Source organism: Carlito syrichta, unplaced genomic scaffold (assembly GCF_000164805.1).
Source record: "Carlito syrichta isolate Samal-C Ts95f unplaced genomic scaffold, Tarsius_syrichta-2.0.1 Scaffold140752, whole genome shotgun sequence".
In the NCBI taxonomy this organism is placed as follows: domain Eukaryota; kingdom Metazoa; phylum Chordata; class Mammalia; order Primates; family Tarsiidae; genus Carlito; species Carlito syrichta.
Window position 1 is genome coordinate 172313 of NW_007084848.1, and position 19635 is coordinate 191947.

The 19635-nt window shown below is 39.5% G+C and overlaps 1 protein-coding gene across 1 annotated transcript in view; it reads right to left on the bottom strand.

Moving 5' to 3' along the window:
- Nucleotides 1-18078, bottom strand: part of GRPR (gastrin releasing peptide receptor) — a 33365-nt gene extending 15287 nt beyond the window's left edge. Inside the window, exon 1 of the mRNA XM_008049931.2 lies at nt 17269-18078. Coding sequence (XP_008048122.1) covers nt 17269-17681 — 413 coding nt within the window. The 5' untranslated portion in view covers nt 17682-18078. The remainder of the gene's footprint in view (nt 1-17268) is intronic.
- Between the last annotated feature and the right edge of the window lie 1557 nt (nt 18079-19635).

The window sequence follows — 19635 nt, forward strand, 5'->3', positions numbered from 1 at the left end:
ACTGCACTCCAGTCTGGGTGACAGAGTGAGACTCCAACTCAAAAAAAAAAAAGAAAAATTTTGTTATGTATATTTTACCACAATAACATTTTAAAGAGAAAAAAAGAAAGGGCAAGGAGAGAAGGGAAGGAGATGAAAGGGAAGAAAGTTCATCATCATGCACCTTTACAGGTATCTTAAGAATCAATTGAAATAGTTGCTTTGAGTTGGCAAAAATATCAAAAAGGAAGGTGATTGAAAGGCATCTAGCTAAATTTAAGTACTTTTTTGGTTTAAAAAAGTTATTATAAAAGTACAAAGAGCTTATTGTAAAAAACCAGACAGCAGAGAATGCTAAAATCAAGCAAAATTTATCCCTAAGTCTTGCACCTGATGATTTGACAAAATTCCTTCCAATTTTTTTTGTCCTTTGTACAGAATTGAGAACATACAATTCTGTATCATTTTTAATGATTTTAAAATTGAATTTAATTATTTTTTAAATGATTTTAATGCATCAGCACTTCCAAGTCTCACACAGATGTCTGAGACTCCTCTAGCCAGCAGATAGTGCTCTACAGATGCCAGCAAGCCCCTCTGGGCACCATGAATTTTCAAGGAAGCTTGGTGGTCACCAGAAGGCAACATCCCTGCTTTCACAGGTTTTCCCTACAATTAGCTCCAGTGCAATACATCATGCAAATGAAGCAAAGTACCTCCTACTCCCTAAAAAGTAACACATCTGGCAATATCAAGTATACTTTAAGCATCTACTTGTTTACTTTTACATGATCCTGTACTAGGTACAAAAGAGTTCATAAGAAGTATGAACCCTGGACACTCAGTGACATTTTCACTTATTCCATTCTGGAAATTAAGAAGGTTGATGCACTCTGGGTCATAAGAGTATCAGTTTCTTAAGAGTAGGGTTTATATCTTATTCATTTTCTTCCTACTTTATTTATTGAATAAATGAATGAATAAAATGAAAAAATTTAGTCTAGTCATCCAATTTCTCATGCCTGTTATGTCTTACTTTTGGATAAGGAAATGGGTTCAAGATGCTCCAGACAACACATTCTTCCCCCCCCCACCCCCGCCCCCGGCCCATGCTCCCAGCGAGACACTTCCCTCAAGCTCTCTTACTCAAAAATCACTCTGGACACTATCTTATCTGCCTTCTTCCAAGAGCTCTTCTATAGCCAAAACACTTCTTATTTCTCTAACCATTTCAAGTCTAGAAGAATCACTGAGGGTAACGGAAGTGATTCTCTTGAGCCCAATTCTCCTTTTTAACAATTTTAAGGCAACTTGCTCACATGAGCCTATAATGAAAAGACCTTAGAGGAAGCAGCACTGTGCATGATGGTGAAACATTTAAAGGAGTTGGTGAGAAGTGTCTGTTTACATCTTTGCTTCCCCATTGAACAACTGAACGGGGCTTGCCCTCATGTCCACCACCCATGGAGGTTGAAATTCAGTTAAACCTTGATTTAAAACTCTCTCATCTTCATTTAAACAACTGATAGCACCACAGAAAACCTAGCGAATGCTGGAAAAAGCACTGACCTAGGGTATGCTAGAAAAGCACTTGGCTTAGCCGGGCGCAGTGGCTCACACCAGAAATCCCAGCACTTTGGGAGGCAGAGACGAGAGGATTGCCTAAGATAAGGGGTTTGAGACCAGCATGAGCAACATGGCCAGACCTCATCTCTACAATAAATTTTTAAAAAAATTAGCTGGGCATTGTGGTGCATGCCTGTGTTTCCAGCTACTTGGAAGGCTAAGGCGGAAGGATCGCCTGAGCCCAGCAGATACAAGCTGCGGTGGCCGTGAGTGTGCCACTGCACTCCAGCCTGGATGAGACTCCAATTTGGAAAAAAAAAAAAAAGCACTTGGCTTGACCCTCCATTTTGTTGTTATCTAATCATGTGGCATAGAACCCTCATTTCACCATCTAAAAACAGAAATAATGAAAGCGATTCCTGATGATCCAAAAAGCTACTGTTGATGATATGACAGTATCTCATAACCCTGAAGCATCATACAGATGTATGACTCTATAACATACCCTAGGAAGTCTGTCTTTGGAAAGAGGTCATAGATTCCCTGAAGTCTCACTCCATTTAAAGAGGAAACTCTCACTACAAAGTTACCATCCCAGAAACATGCATACTCTGTATCAGGGACAGCAAACTAAGATCCACTGACCAAACCTGGTTCTCTGCCTATTTTTGTGTACCTTGTGAGCTAAGAATGGTTTTAATATTTTAAATGGTTGAGAAGAAAATCAAAAGAAGAAGAATATTTTGTGACATGTTAAAATTTCATTAAATTCAAATGTTTGTGTTCATAAATAAAGCTTTATTGAATCATAGCCAAGTCAATTTGTTTGCACATTGTCTGTGGCAGATATCATCCTACAAAGGCAGAATTGAATGGTTGCAAGAGACCATATGGCCCCCAAAGCCTAAAATGTTTACTATCTGGTCCTTTTTTTTTTTTTTTAGTTGTAGTCTCACTCTGTCACCCAGGCTGGAGGGCAGTGGCCGCTCCCGGCCACCGCAGCCTCCACCTGCTGGGCTCTGGCGATCCTTCTGCCTCAGCCTTCCAAGTAGCTGGAACTACAGGCGCGCGCTACCACGCCTGGCTCATTTTTTGATTTATTGTAAAGATGAGGTCTTGCCAAGTTGCCCGGGAGGGTCTCGAACCCTCAGGCTCAGGCAATCCTCTTGCCTCGGTCTCCCAAAGTGCTGGATTACAGGCTGACTATCTGGTCCTTTACAGAAAAAGTTTGCCAACCCCTGCCTATGTTCACTGTATGTGTGAATGCAGCTAACGTTTCTGTTGCTCTCTGCCTGTCCACACCAAAGCTGTTGGTTCCTTCTTTGAATGGAAGTAAACTCGTCTTCTATCTCACACAACACTGCCTGTTAGACTTATTAATTTGTGATAATGAAAATGATAGGTCATTGACCCTGTCGTTGGTCTTTCCGTACTAAGTGCTTAGGAGGCTTAGTCAATCTATCAGCACATTTAAGTACTAATTTGGCATCTCAGACTCTGCTTGGCACTATGGATATAAGAGTACCTGGCCACTGAGGATTTAAAACCTGACTAGGAAAGCAAGACATACTCCCCCAAAAAAGCCCTTAATGAACCATACAAAGACACTTACATATGCCTTTGTGAAGAACTTTTAGAATAGATGCTGCCGGATAAACATATATAGTACTGTTATGGTACAGACAAATGAGTACATGTCTGTACAAATATATTTCATATATAACTATGAAATATAAAACTTAGAGGCTATCAATTGTCATTTCCTTAACCAAGACTAGATCTGGGGCAGGGCACAGTGGTTCAAATCTGTAATGCCAGCACTTTGGGAGGCTGAAGCAAAAGGGAGGAGCACATGAACCCAGTAGTTTGAGACCAGCCTGGGCAACATAGTAAGACCTTGTATCTACTCCCTCCCCCCAAAAGAAAAGTAGTTGGGCATGGTGACAGGCACCTGTAGTCCCAGCTACTTGGGAGGCTGAGATGGGAAGATCACTTGAGTCTAGGAGGTCGAGGCTTCAGTGAGCCGGGATAGTGCTACTGATCCCCAAGTCAGCTGAGATTTTTATATTTGACTGTAGCACTACAGATTCTCAGGTCTTTAAAGCACAAGTTAAGAATACTTAAAACTAAATATTGACTGCACTTGTCTTCATCCTGCCATACATGTATTCCATAAATCATCATTTTGCCCTTCAATTTCACTTCTGTTCACAATCTAGGAAAGAAATGATGCCAAATTCTGGTTGTTCTGCTCTTCTGTGATGTTTCCAATCATTTAAAGTGGAAGAGTAGAAGAAAATATAATAATGAAATTCTTAGAAATCTGCTCTGATCACCATTTATTTAAAAAGAATAAACATTTTCCATATGTTCTCATGGGGTGACTGTGATTTTGTTTTAACATAGTTTTCTATTATTTTAAAATTGTATTTAAAGTATTTCTCATAACAGAGGCCTAATACTGGTATGAAGTTGGCTAACTCAATTAAAAAATAACTACCACCAAAAGAAAAAAGAAACCTTGAAAAGCTTAAAGTTGACCTGTAGTTATTCTATTTATATATAGACAGTATAAAGAAAAAAAATGAGTCACAAAGACACATTATTGGCACAGTAAATTCTTCTTACATTGAAAAATAAATTTCTTTATGTGCCAAATTTTGCAATTTTTTCCCTATTTCTTTCTCATGCAACCTTTAGCTAACCACCAGCCAATTGGCCTGAGTACGATACAAAAACAAATTTTTTAAAAAGAGAACAAAGGAAGAAAAAATGAAAATGTAATAAAGAAGTGAAATTTAAAGAAATGTACCTTAGAAACATTCTGGCTCTTTCCTTCCCATAAAATCTCAGCTGTTATCCATCACAGAATAATGAAATGTCATCTCTAGCTCCTGCCTCTTGGGGCTAAAAGTCTTGGTTTAGTTTAAAGATACCAGAGGCTTTGATGTACCTACATGCTTGGCAGTGTCCACTGCTGCAGGCATCAACTGAGATTCCGACTTACTCACTTTGAGGTTAGCCAGAGCTCACTTCTCGGACTCAAAATTGCTGAGATAATTTGAGGCTCAGAATGCTGATCCCACAGGCCTGAATAGGTAACTCTGAATTTCTCTTTACAGAAACTAGGATGTGTGTAGTTTTGAGGGTAGCAGATCAGATCTTTAAAAAAGGTGGAGTGAGATGTTCTCCTTTTGATCATGGAAAACTAGCTTGTTGCTGACCAACTCTCCTGAAGTGAAAGTTAGAAAAATCTCTGTGAAAACATCAGAAAAATATCAAGGTGATAAGGATTTGAACAGCCAAAATCTTAGAGAGAAAGGATGTGCAAAGAGATGAAGCTGTTATTCTGCGTCATCTTCCTCCTAAGGCACTTATCAAATTTCAAGCAGCAGCAAAGAAACTGAGAACTGAGCAGAGCTTCTAGTAGTTTTAGAATGATGCAGAACAATAAGTCATGTCCAGGGCTCACCAAGGAGAGAAAACCAAGTTAACACTCTAGGCGTTTTGTTGAGATGCCCCAATGGTAGAGGAGAACTAGAAATAGACTAACTCTCACAAAGACCAAAGCCCAGTCTTCAATCTGCTCAACTCCTGATTGGGCCAGATATAATGCCACCATCTAACTGCAAGAAGCAAAAGCTAATCGTTTCTGGAAGATAATATCATCCAGAGCCTCAAATTATCTACAATTCTTCATACAAAATCAGGCATTCAAACAAAAATTGCCTGGCATACCAGGAGACAAAACAAAATGGCCAAAAAACAAGAAAGAAAAAAGATATAATAAAAACAGATCTATAGAGGCTGTACTTGTTAGAGTTACCAGAAAGGTATTTTAAGATCTATTGGAACCAATGCGAGAAGTTGGATTACAAGATGGAACCAAATGGAAATTTTAGAATTACAATATATAATAATTGAAATTAAGAATTAAATGGAAACTTCTGAAGCAGACTAGACACAGTTGAAGAGAAAATTAGTGAACTGAAAATAGTCAAGCAGAAGTACAGTAAGAAAAAAGGATGGGAGATACAGAAAAAAATAGTAGGAAATTTATGGGACATAGTGAAATGAAATCGTGTTTAAAATACTTCTCAGTAACCGAGGTCTAACCCTAGTGTGAAATTATCTGCCTTAGTAAAAGCAAAAATGCCCAAAAAGGCAAAACATTTTAGAAACTTAACGTTAGCCTGTAGTTATTCTATTTAAATATAGTCAGCATAAAGAAGAGGAAAGAGGGAATGAGACGGAAGCACTGTTTGAAGTTGTAATGGTTGAGAATTTCCCAAAACTGACTGAAATCTTCAGGCCACAGATTTAAGAAACACTATGAAACCCAAGCAGAGAAAATACAAAGAAGGTCAGGTGCAGTGGCTCAAGCCCGTAATCCCAGCAATTTGGAAGGTGTAGGCAAGAGGACTGCCTGAGCCTAGTCTGGACAACGTGGTGAGCCCTCATCTCTACAATAAAAAAAAAAAAAAAAGAGCCATGTATGGTGGCATGTGCCTGTAGTTCCAGCTACTTGGAAGGTTGAGGCGGAAGGATCACCTGAGTCCAGCAGGTCGAGGATGTAGTGGCCGTGAATGTACCACCGCACTCCAGCCTAGGCAAGAGTGAGACTCCAACTCTAAAAAAAAAAAAAAGAAAACAAGAAAACCACATCTAAGTGCATCATAGTAATATTCCTGAAAAAAAATCTTAAAAACAAATTCAAGAGGAAAAAAATTACTGTTAGAAGAGCAACGATAAAACTGACATCTGACTTCACAGCAGAAGTCAGAGGACAATGAGTGGTAGCTTCAAAGTGCTAAAAGATAAGAATTGCCAGGTGTTTTCTATGCTCAGTGAAAACATCCTCCAAAAAGAAAATGAAATAAAGACATTTTCAGACAAATAAAAACTAAGAAAATGCATCATCATTAGACTTATACTAAATGAAATACTAAAGGGACTTATCTCAGATGAAGCCAAAGAAGTGTCCGAAGGAATGGAGGACAACAGAAAAGATAAATAAATGGGTAAATCTAACAAAAGGTAAATATGTGAGTCAATGTAAGGAAATATACAAACTTTTGATGGGCAGCACGTTTAGTTCCATGTTTTTGCTATTGTGAATTGTGCTGCAATGAACATGCATGCATAGGTATCTTTTTTGTAGAATGATTTGAGTTCCTTCAGGTAGATTCCCAAAAGAGGAAGTGAGGTTTAATGGGAGGCCCAAACTTCACCTGTATGTAGACTACTTATGTACCGAATCCTGACTTGTACCCCACATCTTTAAAATAAAAAGAAATTTAAGGGAAAAAAAGATGCATGAATGATAAAAATAAGGTCAGGCAGGTTTTTAAATATAGAAAGAAGTAAAATATAGAATCCCAATAACCGAAAAAGGCAAAAGGGAATTTAAAATTTTTTTAATTTTAAAAATTAAAATGTTCCATTATCTTTGTATTGCCCAGGAAATGGGACTGTTCTAATTCATGGTAGATTCTAATAAGTCAAGGATACATGTTGTAAACTCTAGGGTAGCCTCCAAAAGAATATTAAGAAGAGGCTGGGCGTGGTGGCCCAAGCCTGTAATCCTAGCACTTTGGGAAGCTGAGGCAAAAGGATTGCCTGAGCCCCCGGGTTTGAGAACAGTCTGGGCAACTTGGCGAGCCCTCATCTCTACAATAAATCAAAAAATTAGCCAGGCGTGGTAGCGCACACCTGTAGTTCCAGCTACTTGGAAGGCTGAGGCAGAAGGATTGCCGGAGCCCAGCAGGTTGACGCTGGGATGGCCATGAGCATGCCACTGCTCTCCAACTTGGACCATGGAGTGAGACTCCAACTCGGAAAAAAAAATATTAAGAAGAGTTTGTATAAATAACAAGTTCATAGAAGGAGGAAATAGAATAATTAAATATTCAATTATTTAAAAGAAGACAAGAAGGGAGGAGGGACAAGATTACAAAACAGCAAGACCAACAAAGATAAAATAATAAGATGACAGACTTAAATTCAAATAGTTGAGTAGACTCACATTTATCAGTGTATGTGTTTATATGACAGAAACATGAAGCCAAATTACAAAAAACAAATATATTTGTATAAAGTCATTCATGTTATGCATACCCACAAAATATTGGCATTAATGGTGATAATACAAAACTCATGTGAAGACATCCATGGCAAATAGATGAATAGGTGTCATCAATTAAATGAGTATTCAAGATTATTTAAGGCACAAGGAAGTTTGAAATGCTTTAGTTTTTTACAGCCAGATAGAAAAGAAACTTGATAGTGTTTTTTTCAAATTTGATAATAATTCTGAATATACATTACCAATAATGAGTTACAAAACTGAAAAAAACTTTTCTAATCTCTCATTAATAAAAAGCCCATTTTAAATAATCATGCTAGAAGACTGACTTATCCTTCAATTTTCTTTATAGAAATGGATATTAACAAATCATGATTGGGTGAATGCAGTGGCTCGCACCTGTAATCCCAACACTTTGAGAGGTGGAGGCGACAGAATTGCCTGAGCCCAGGGGTTTGAGACCAGCCTGGGCAGCGTGGTGAGACCTTGTGTCTACAATAAAAAAGACTAGCTGGGAGTGGTGGTGTGTGTGCAAGGATCACCTAAACCCAGCAGGCTGAGGCCACAGTGGCCGTGAGCTGTGCCATTGCACTCCTGCCTGGGCAACAGACAGACTCTGACTCAAAAAAAAAAAAAAAAAATCATGGTCATTTAAAGGAGACAAATTAGGATGAAACCAACATATTTAAGAAAACACGCATGATAGAGGTGTGTCTGGCAATTATTTAATAGATATTAGGTTGCCTGGATTTTATGATGCTTGTAGAGGTTATTAGCATACGTATGTATGTATGTATGAATGTATTTATTTATTTTGAGTTGGAGTCTCACTGTCGCCCAGACTGGAGTGCAGTGGCCGCTCCCGGCCACCGCAGCCTCGACCCGCTGGGCTCTGGCGATGCTTCCACCTCAGCCTTCCGAGTAGCTGGAATTACAGGCACGCGCTACCATGGCTGGCTGATTTTTAAATTTATTGTAGAGATGAGGTCTCGCCAAGTTGCCCAGGTGGGTCTCGAACCCGCGGGCTCAGGCAATCCACTCACCTCAGCCTCCCAAAGCGAGGGATTACAGACTGAGCCACCAAGCCCGGTTAAAGTGTGATTTCTAAAGGTTTTGAAACTTTCAATTCTCTACCAAGTTTTGTATTCATAATTTTATTTGGTTTTCCTTAAAAAGCACCCCCAGGAATTCCCATACAACCTGGACAAATTCTTGTCATCTAGGGTTGGCACCGCTGTTCTACTGCAGTCACTCAGTTAACTATGAAAGGAAACGAGCAACATGATTCACGGACCATAATCCAGTGCTCCAGGTTCACCCAGTAGGACCTACCAGAATTCCTCATTCCTTCATTCCTTCCTTCATGCATCCAACCATTCATCAATTCAACAAACATTTGTCAAACACCTACTACAGGTTAGGGACTATTTTAGTGTTGGAGAAAACACCAATGATGAGATAATCTCCCACTTTTTTTGTCGTTTATCTTCTAGTGGTGTCAGACTGACAGTAAACAAACAAACGAATGAAATAATTCTCAAGAAAATAATACTGAAGCCGGGCTTGGTGGCTCAGCCTGTAATCCTGTGCCTTTGGGAGGCTGAGGTGAGTGGATTGCCTGAGCCTGTGGGTTCGAGACCCGTCTGGGCAGCGAGACCTCATCTCTACAATAAATCAGAAAATCAGCCGGGCATGGTAGCGCATGCCTGTAATTCCGGCTACTGGGAAGGCTGAGGCGGAAGGATCGCCGGAGCCCAGCAGGTCGAGGCTGCGGTGGCCGGGAGTGGCCACTGTACTCCAGTCTGGGTGACAGAGTGAGACTCCAACTCAAAAAAAAAAAAGAAAAGAAAAGAAAAGAAAATAATACTGGATGATATTTACCCATGAGAAATGAAGATGTGTCCAGATAAAAACTGGACATCAATGTTTATGGCAATTTTATTCACAATCGCTTCAAACTGAAAACAACCTTAATGCCCATTAACTGGAGAATGGATAAACTGTGGTATACCAATGCAAAGGAATACTACTCAGCAGTAAAATGGAATAGATTGTTTATACATGAAACAACATGAGTTGAAAGAAGCCAGAGTCAACCATCTACATACGGTATGATATCATTCATATGACATTCTGGAAGAGATCAGTGATTGCCAGGAACAGGAAGTGGAGGAAGAAGATAGACAAGAAAGAGGCAGGAGAGAATTTAGGGGAATGATGGAAATGTTTTTTATCTTGATTATGGTGATGGTGGTGATGTGACAGTATAAGTTTGTCAAAATTCATAGAAATGTACACCTAACAACTTACTGTATATAAATCACACCTCAATAAACCTGCAAAAAGAAACTGGATGATGGGGTAGCATTGGTTATTTCTATTTTCTTTTTCTTTCTTTTTTTTCTTTTTATAAAGACAAGATCTTGTTATGTTGCCCAAGCTGGTCTCAAACTCCTGGGCTCAAGAGATCCTTTTGCTTTAGCCTCTCAAAATGCTGGGATAACAGGTGTGAGCCACTGCACCCAGCCCTTGTTATTTTTGTATGTGGTCAAGAAAGACCTCCTATAAGAAATTATGTGTAATATGTAAAATGAACCTCTTCAAAATCCCTTGTTCTATTACTAGGAGGTTAAAAAAAAAGGAGAAATTTTCTTTTTTTTATTCTGAAAAACATATGTTTTTAATTAAGAGAGAGTTTATGCAAACCTCACACACTAAGAGGACTTACAAGTGCAAAAATGCAAATTTAGCCTATTTCAAATGATATTATTGACAGAATTGGTTCAAAAAAACCTCACCAGGGAGCCTTTGCTATGCTGTATGTTTCATGATCAAGCTGTGCTTTTTTTTTTTTTGCCTTTATACATGTTAAGTTACCAGAAATGATACATATTTAATCACAGAAAAGTCTAACACTTTAAAAGATAACATGTGAGAAACAAGGTCAAAGTTCTTTGCTGCCCTTCTGCTCTCCCAGGTGCTCAGTTGAAAGAGCCTTGCTGGGAAACCTCACATCCACAGCACCTGCACTCTCATGACTCTCAAAGGCTGCTGGCAATTGTGGTAGTCCCATTGCTGTGGGGAGACATGAGTTGAGTTTCCTTCCAGACAGGCAGTGTATGCTGCAGAAAAATCAAACTATAGAGAAGTTATGAGGCTGGATGCAGTGGCTCGTATCTGTAATCCCAGCACTTTGGGAGGCCGAGGCAGGAGGATTGTTCGAGCACAGGAGTTCAAGACCAGCCTGGGCAATATAGCAAGACCTCATCTCTAAAAAAAAATTTTTTTTTAATTACCCAAGCATGATGGCATGTGCCTGCAGTCCCAGCTACTTGAGAGGCTGAAGAGGGAGGATCTCTTGAGTCTAGGAATTTGAGGTTGTGGTAAGCTGTAACTATGCCACTGCTCTGAGACTAGGTGACAGAGTGAGACATCAACTTAAAAAGAGAGAAAGAGAGAGAGAGAGAGGTTTTGCACTGGCAGGTCATGTAAAACTCTTCCAACAGAGAGACTTTCTTCTAAAGCATTTCTGGAAGGATGCTTTACAAGAAATTAAATGAATTCTTCTCTCATGAGAAAAGGGTCGATCTCCTTGGGATCAATGAAGCTGGGCCTCTAGAATAGTGGAAGAGTCTTTGGAATCACTGGGGCGACCCCCTCAGAAGGAGAGTTCCCTGTAGTAACTAGGAATGTTTTCCTTCAGAAGAGCAGGATTTAGAGTCAACAGTTCCCACTGTCCAGAGAAGAAAAATGGAATCAGACTCTGTGTTTTGATGGTTTCATCAGACAAGTATCCAATTCCCCTGAAGAAATTAAGACTTGGAATGAGAAGAGTGATTCTTTCTAGTCGGACTATACTTTGAATTTGTTGTAACAAAGTTAAATCCCACAATCTCTTTTTGTCTCTGTGTCAAACAAGGATTTGACTTCTGCTTCTAGCTGTTATCATTTTGTCATTGCTCAAATATCAACCAAGCAGTAGGTATTGTCCTCTTACTAGATGCAGGGTGGGCCCGGGAGACACAAACCCTAGGAGTGTGCCATATGACTAAGGAAGTAGAAATCACATCTGTAAAAAGGGTCTAGTCGTATAAGACAGGATAGATTTGGTATTTAATGAACAATACTGGAAAAACATCTTGGGAAGGTGAAAAAAATCAATGGAAGCAAAAGATCAGGGAATGTGTCAGAGAGAGAAGAGAAAGGACTTAAACTGTGCCTTGAAGAATTGATAGAATTTGGATAGATGGAGAGAAAATGGCCCAGCCATCAGAGAAGGGAAAAGTAAGTGAGTGAGGAGAGAAGTCTGGTAGCATATGTGGGAAGCAATGAGAAGAGTTTGACTAAAGCAGTGTTTGTTCTGGCAAGTCTTGGGACAGAATATAAAGATAGACTGGCAGATGGAAGACAGCCTATGAGAAAGAATGGAAGGATCAGACAGAAGTTCACAATGCAGATCTAGAAAGTTGACCCTTTATGTATTCTCCAGGAACTCTCAAAACCTCATCAATTAGCTGCCTGTGAGTGGAGATCGGGTTGGGCTGCTTGATTACTTTCCTCTTCATTTGTGGGTGTCTTTCAATAGAAGATACTTCATAGGCAGGAAGAGCCTGTGCGGCTGGGAGGCATTTGATATTTGCCTATCTGAGGAATTACTGATACCTGCTATGAAAGAGAGAAGTAAACATGTATCCCGGGAAAGAGATTTGAACTCTAAGGCACAGAGCAAAATTTTTTCTGCACTGTCCAACAGAACCTTCTGCAATGATGGAAATGTTCTATGTCTGCACTGTCCAATAGCATAACCACCAGCTGAGCAGTTGACATGCAGCTGGTACAACCAGGGAATTGAATTTTCTATCTTATTTAAATTAAATTAAAATAGCCACATGTGGTTAGTGGCTACCAGGTTGGACCACGCAGCTATAGACGTAAGGAAAGACTGAAAACCACATTATCTCATAAATTCCTTGCGACAAATTCAAATAATTTGTACTTCGAGAAGTGTGCACAAATGTAACACTTTTCTGTTTCTTTCCACATTCTAAATCACAAAGAAACTTAGAACTAGTTTTTCATAGAATGGAAGAAGAATCATGTTACAATGAAACTGCAGTATCCATCCGTCCTTAGGATTCATTCTGCCAACCCCATTCTTACAAAAATAACACTGAATAATAACACTGAAGTGTCCATAGTATAACCTGGGTATTGTATGCTGTCAGCTTCAAATGTAACTTTAAATTTTACACTTACAGGAAAAAAAAACCACAAACTATATTTACCTTTTTTCTGTTGAGAGTCCAGTTCAGGCCCTACATAATACTGAGGCACCTAGCACAGAGAAGGACATCTAATAAGAAGGGTCAGTATATAATATATCCATCTATCCAACCATTCACCCATCTATCCACCCACTTATCCACTCATCCACCTATCCACCCATCTACCCATTCACCCAACCCACCCTCCCCTATCTAGTTAGCCATCTACACATCCGCTCATCTATCTTTCCTCTTTCCATCCATCCATTTATTCCCATATCTGTTTACTGGCTCACATAAAGTAGATTTTCTCTCATTTACCAGGTAATGAGAGCTTAACAGAGAGGAACAGATAAGAAGCAGATGACTAGGTGATACATTTTTAAGAGTATGCTTTCAGATGAATCCCAAAAAATGGGAAGAATAATAAGAATAAGGAGGACAGTATGCATTAACTAGATATAATTTTAATTAGTCAATATTTATTGATAAACTATTTGGCACAAGAAACCTTGTGGGGCACTGTGGAAGATATAAGAAATCTCTGCCCTCAACATTTTTTTTTTTTTTTTGAGTTGGAGTCTCACTGTCGCCCAGACTGGAGTGCAGTGGCACGCTCCTGGCCACTGCAGCTTCAGCGATCCTTCCACCTCAGCCTTCCAAGTAGCTGGAACTACAGGCGCGCGCTACCACGCCCGGCTAATTTTTGATTTATTGTAGAGATGAGGTTTCGCCAAGTTGCCCAGGCGGGTCTCGAACCTCCGGGCTCAGGCAATCCACTCACCTCGGTCTCCCAAAGCACTAGGATTACAGGCTGAGCCACCAAGCCTGGCCAACATTCTTAATAATCTACTTAAAAATGTAAAGCAATGAATACATGGGAGTCTAAAAAAAAAAAAAAGACAAACAAGTTAAACACTTCAAAACAACTAGGTAAAAGATGTCACAAAATAATTGATGTCTCAGATATTAAGTCTCATGTCTCAAGAGGATCAAGAAATTTGGGTTAAAATGGCCTAAGGAGGGCTTTAAAGAGGAGGCTTAAGCCAGATTCTGAATGATAGACAAGATGACAGATAAAAATCACAAGAGGGACCATAGAGATTACCTAGCTCCACTTTATCATTTTATAGATGATTAAACTACAGTCAGAGAGTTAAAGGACTTGGTTCAACTTCCTCCATAGTAAGCCAGGAAAATGTCTAAAATGCTGCCTATGTACCACATGGGATGGGGTGTACAGTCTTGTATTTAGGAAAGGATAAAGCATTCTGAAGAGTGGGTGAGACACAGCACAAGCAAGGAAACAGAGCCTGGAATGTGTCAGTGCAACCACCATGTATGAAGACATCAGTGTATGCAAGGACAGAAAGCATGGGAGGAGAGTGAGGATGGGGACCAATATTGATTGCAAACCTACAATTAACTGGTCAGCCATGAAAATTCCTAGAATTTTGGCTTCTGGGACTGCCTTGAAGTCTTTCTTTGACAGGTGACACTGGTATTAACTTTTCTAGAAAACTGATATTTGTTTCATATTGACAGAGACTCAAGTTCACCTGGGGGAGAGGAACACTACAAAAGGGAGGTTGTGACAAGGACTGGCATTGCTGGTCAACCTATAGGAAGAAGAGATGGATGATTGTCACTATGTGTCTCACTCACTCCTCCAGAACCTAGATTCAGTAGATTTAGGATGGGGTCTAGGTGGTTTTAAAGCACTCGTATGATTCTGATGATCATCTGGTTTGGATATCTATTTACTAAATATATGCCACAGCAATTTCACTCCCAGGCATATACCCAAGAGAAATAAGCACTTGTGTTCCCCCAAAACATGAATAAGAATGTCCAGGGCAGGTTATCATCAACCCCAAATTAAGACAAACATTGGGTAATCCAATGTCCATCAGTATTAGAATGGAGAAATAAGCTAAGGTATATTGAGACAATGGAACACTACACACAATTAAAAAGAACAAACCACTGTTATGTCGAGGATGAATGTCACAGAGACAATGTTAAGCACAGAAGACAAGCATAAAGGAGTACTTACTATATGATTTCATGTATATGAGATTAAAGAACTGGCAAAAGTAATCTCTGGTGTTTGAAATCAGAATAGTGATTGCCTCTGTATAGGGGGTATTAACTAGGAAGGTACATAAAGAAACTTGAGGAAGAGGTGCTGGAACTGTTCCATATCTCCATCTGGGTTATGGATATACAGTTCTATAGACATATGTAAAAATATATTGAGCTGGTATTTTTTCAGTTTACTGTGTATATAGATTACACCTTGTTGAGAAGAGAAAAAATAGAATATATTTTTTGTCCTGCCAACCTAATGAGGTTAATATAAGAATCTTGTAGCCTTTAAAAATAAGATAAGTAGAAAGGTACAGTCCGATATAATTTAACTAGCTCAATACTTATTCTTTCTGTTGAAATTTGTTGGATGCACTATTTGCAGTTCAAGAGATTCATCAGCTCTTTTAAGACTTAACACAACACAAAAAGTTATAGATGAGCTTATAGTAATTTCTGAACTTTGAAGGACTGGTTGTAACTATAAACCCACTGAAAACACACTGGAGCTGACAAAGCGTGCCACCCAGGCTTTGAAAGAGCTTTCCCTTTCTGTTGATGGTGAACTTGGTCTGCTTTGAAGCTCCAGAGAAAAGCTCCCTGCAGCTGCATCTTTACATTCCATGCCCTCCCTTTCCTTTCTGTTTTCCTCCCAAGAAGACAGTAAACACCATCTGTACCACTGCACCCCCCAACCCGGAAACCAAAGTTTCTCCTTCCCATCAAGAAAATTACCCTCATCCTGAAGTGCCCTTGGCCATTGGTAGTGAGCCACAGACCTTCTGCCAGCTCCAGAGTTTGCAAGCCCCGAATCAATACGTGAAACTGTCTGTGCTCACTGGTATCTGGTGGGCAGATGTGCAGGGTAGGAGCAGGCTGAAGGTGAGTGGAGGGAATGGAGAAACCCTGGCCAGCCGGTGCAGTGTGCAAATCTTGCCTCTGGGCCATGACTTTTCAGTCTTTAAAAATGTCCCGTGTGCTAAGCAGTGTGAGGCAGCTAAGCATAAACACATGTCTACAAATACTGATAAGACTATCTTTATTTGTCCATTACTCAACAAAGCCAGAGCACCTGAGGACTATTTGTTCCTCTACAAGATGAGAATCCAGCACCACATGTATTAAAATGTGAGATATTTACTTCAGAGCATAGATTTTCAAGAGCTGCTTCTGTGTCTTTTCCAGTACACTCTCAAATCTTTCTGTTTCTTTAACACAGAGCATATAATTGATTTTTAAGTTAAAAATTTATAGTCTCAAGTTCATTGCACAAGTTTTTCTTGATTTGACCCGACCATATGGTCTATGCTATGTCTGAAAGTCTATTCATTACTGTGTTCAATTTCCAGAGCACAGAAGTACATAAGATATGTCCAGTAATTTATGTGAATATCCTGCAGATATTTCCTAACTTGTTAATTCAGCAAGTGTTTTTTACATAATAGATACTTGATAAATGTTCAAAAGATGAACATGAATTTTTAAGAATGAATGAATAAATATAAACTTTTATGCAATGTACTCACACAAGAAATGCAGTTCACGAATATATTATTTCCCAGAATAAAAAAACTGTTCTGGATTCCCTCTTTTTCCCTTCAAAAAAGCCCCAAAGTCATGGTATATGGAAGTACATCAATAAAGAATGGTGCTTTCTCCAGAAAGTTAAAAAAAATCCAAATAATGCTTGATTTCATTTAAGAGAGACTTAGAAAAACCAGCACACAATTGTTCAATCCTAGAGAGTCAAATATAAAATCAGCTGTGAGAAAAGTTAAACTGTCTGAAGAAAATGAATTTCAGAGAAATGAGGCTTATTTTCTCCTCTTGGTTATTTCTGAAAGAATATTTTGAAGAAGAAATACAATGGAATTTTTCTGTTCTCTGAAGGTTTTGAACTGCTTCTAAAAACCATTTGCCTGAGATTTTAAACTATATTGGGTACGATTGCCTTTCTCACTGGTCAATTAATTTTGCAGGGAGGGAGAAATTAGAAAAAGGCAATGCTAAATCAATTCGTCTCCAGAAAATACACCTTAGTCTTAATGCTTAGAGATTTTTTTTTCTCATTTGTCTCCTTCTGTCCCCACCATTCACTCACTTTTCTTTCTTAAACCAATATGTCAAACTCAAGAAGTAATCTCCAGAACAAAAACCTACCGGGAAGGGAACTTGAGTTTGAGTAAAACTTCCCCTTGTGCCAACAGCTCCCTGTCCTGACATGGTAGTTCATTTCTGAGATATCAGCCACCCTCAGAGAGCATATAACTTTCAGCCAGTACTTACCTGTCCGCTGAGAGTGCTGTGAGTGTGAAGACAGACACCCCCACAGAAGTTAGCTGTATAAAGGGGATCAGTTTGCAGCCAATCCTGCCAAACAGCCATCTGTCAGCTAGGTACCTGCTGGCATCCACCGGGGCACATGTTACCAGGAGGAGTAGGTCTCCCAAAGCCAGACTGGAAATGAACAGGTTCGGAACGTTTCGCATGGACTTGACTGTACAGAAGATCTTGATCAAAGTGATGTTGCCAATGAGGCCTATCAGAATGATAACCCCATAAATTGCAGGGATGATATAGAGGATTCCAGGGTGAAACCAGTCGTCATTCATGGGGAGATCCACACTGTGATTGGAGATGTTGCAGTGCACCAAATAGTCCACTTCCAAGTTCAGAAGCAAACAATCATTTAGAGCCATCTCTAGATTTTTTTCCCACTTAAAAGTGCCCTTAGATGCTGTTTCTTAACTTTTAATTTTGCAATTGTGTGAAGATGAAGACGAGATCTATGCTGGACTCTTTATCTTCTTTAATAAAAATACTCTGAGTATATATATACTATGGTATTCAAAACTGTCACTATTTTGACGCTGGTGCTTCTCTGGTCTTCATATGACGAGTGCAATACAACTCTAAATTCAGTAAGTTAACAACAACAAAAACTCAGCCACAAAAAAGGCTTTGAATTAAACCCACTCTGTATCAGCAATTTCTACCTCCATCCTAGTCTAAGTCTCTCTAGCAGCAATTTACTGAGAACTTTTGGCCTGCTGTTTTCACACAGCATTTCCTATCTTTCCTGATATTTAGAACCTGAAGGTTTAAAGTGAGTAGAAAAAACTGCACTGAGAAATCCTCAAATCCTATAGGCAGGATGCTTTGCACGTCACCGGCTTCACCAGCAAACGGCAGCTCTGCTGAGCTAAGGCTCTGAAGAGGAACCAAGGTTACTTATAGACAGAGAATGCCAGCCCCCTGCTGGACACTTCAATCACTGCCCAGTCGCCTGCTTTCTCCAAAAGAATGAACCAGCAGACCGCAGTTTCTACGTGGCTTAACGAATATCTTTGGCTTCTCATGTCAGCACACATGTAATGTCTACCTAAGGTAGGTGTTTAATAAATGTTGCTAGTACTCTGCAAAGGCACTGGAAATCTTTCTGATTCTATCCCCATGAATCCAGATGGGACTCATAGCCCATGTCCTCATCTTTTCTAATACGTTAGAATGACATGTTACGGTTGCTATAAAATGAGGTCTGTCTTTAAACGTACACTGGATCACAGTGTGTCCGTGTATGAGCTGTCCCCATTCAGTCTTCCCACTGCCTCTTTGAATAAAGACCACTCCTGAGAAACACACACACACAGGACTCTCACCTTAAACCTTCAGTCACTGGCATCCAGAAAAACCAGAAGCACAAAGCACACATGCTCTTTCCTTTAGATTTGCCACGCCATTCCTGTTCTCTTAATCAAGAAGAAATTAAATCGGGAGCCAGCTATAGTCTTAACTTTCAAAGTTCAATAGTCTTTTCCAGAAAAATGGGTCTTTTCTCATTTGGCCTAAACATTACATGAATTAGCATTTTGATGTAGCTATTTGCAATTTTTAAATTGAATGCTTGCCACATTTTATAGCAAACTCCCTCTGTAGCTGAATGGGAAATAAAGAACTATAAAAGAGTTACAGATACAATTCTGAGGAATTGAGTAGTGGAAAGAGATGAGTTATAGTTGAAAGAGTGCTAAGAAAGGCTTCATTGAGGAGTCTAACTACATTTTAAGGGTGTATCTTTAAGATTTATGTAGCACCCGTTCTTCCAGGTACATGATAGGAAGCCAGGTACTGAAGGTCTCATTTTTCAGGATCCATAAGGAATAAAGAAACTTGCACTCATCACCACACTGGGACCCACCAAGAAAACCTCCAAGTGTGTTGTCATGGACATTTCCAGTGGCAGGTTACAACATTGAGACTGCTGCCATTCTCTTTTGGTAAATACAAAAGGCCCTGTGTTCCTCTTAGCCAACAATAGGGAGACTGAGGCTGTGTAGCTAGAAGTGGAAGAGCTTCTCAGTGGAGAGCAGTATCAGCAGTGAGTCAATAGCCATGATCCTAGTGGTGTGGATTAGCTGCTAGCAATATAGCTTAATGCTGCAGTACATGGGTTCTGTGCTTCAACCTGGCTCCCTCGTTTAAGTAACCTCAGCAAGTTACTTAGTGTCTTAAGCTTCAGATTCCTCATCTGTAAGTGGGAATAATTTGTGAAGTCAAAAGAAACTATTCAAGTTAAGACGGCACAGTGTTTGGCATATAGAAAGTCCTCAATTAATATTAGCTCCTATTATTATTATTATTATTATTATTATA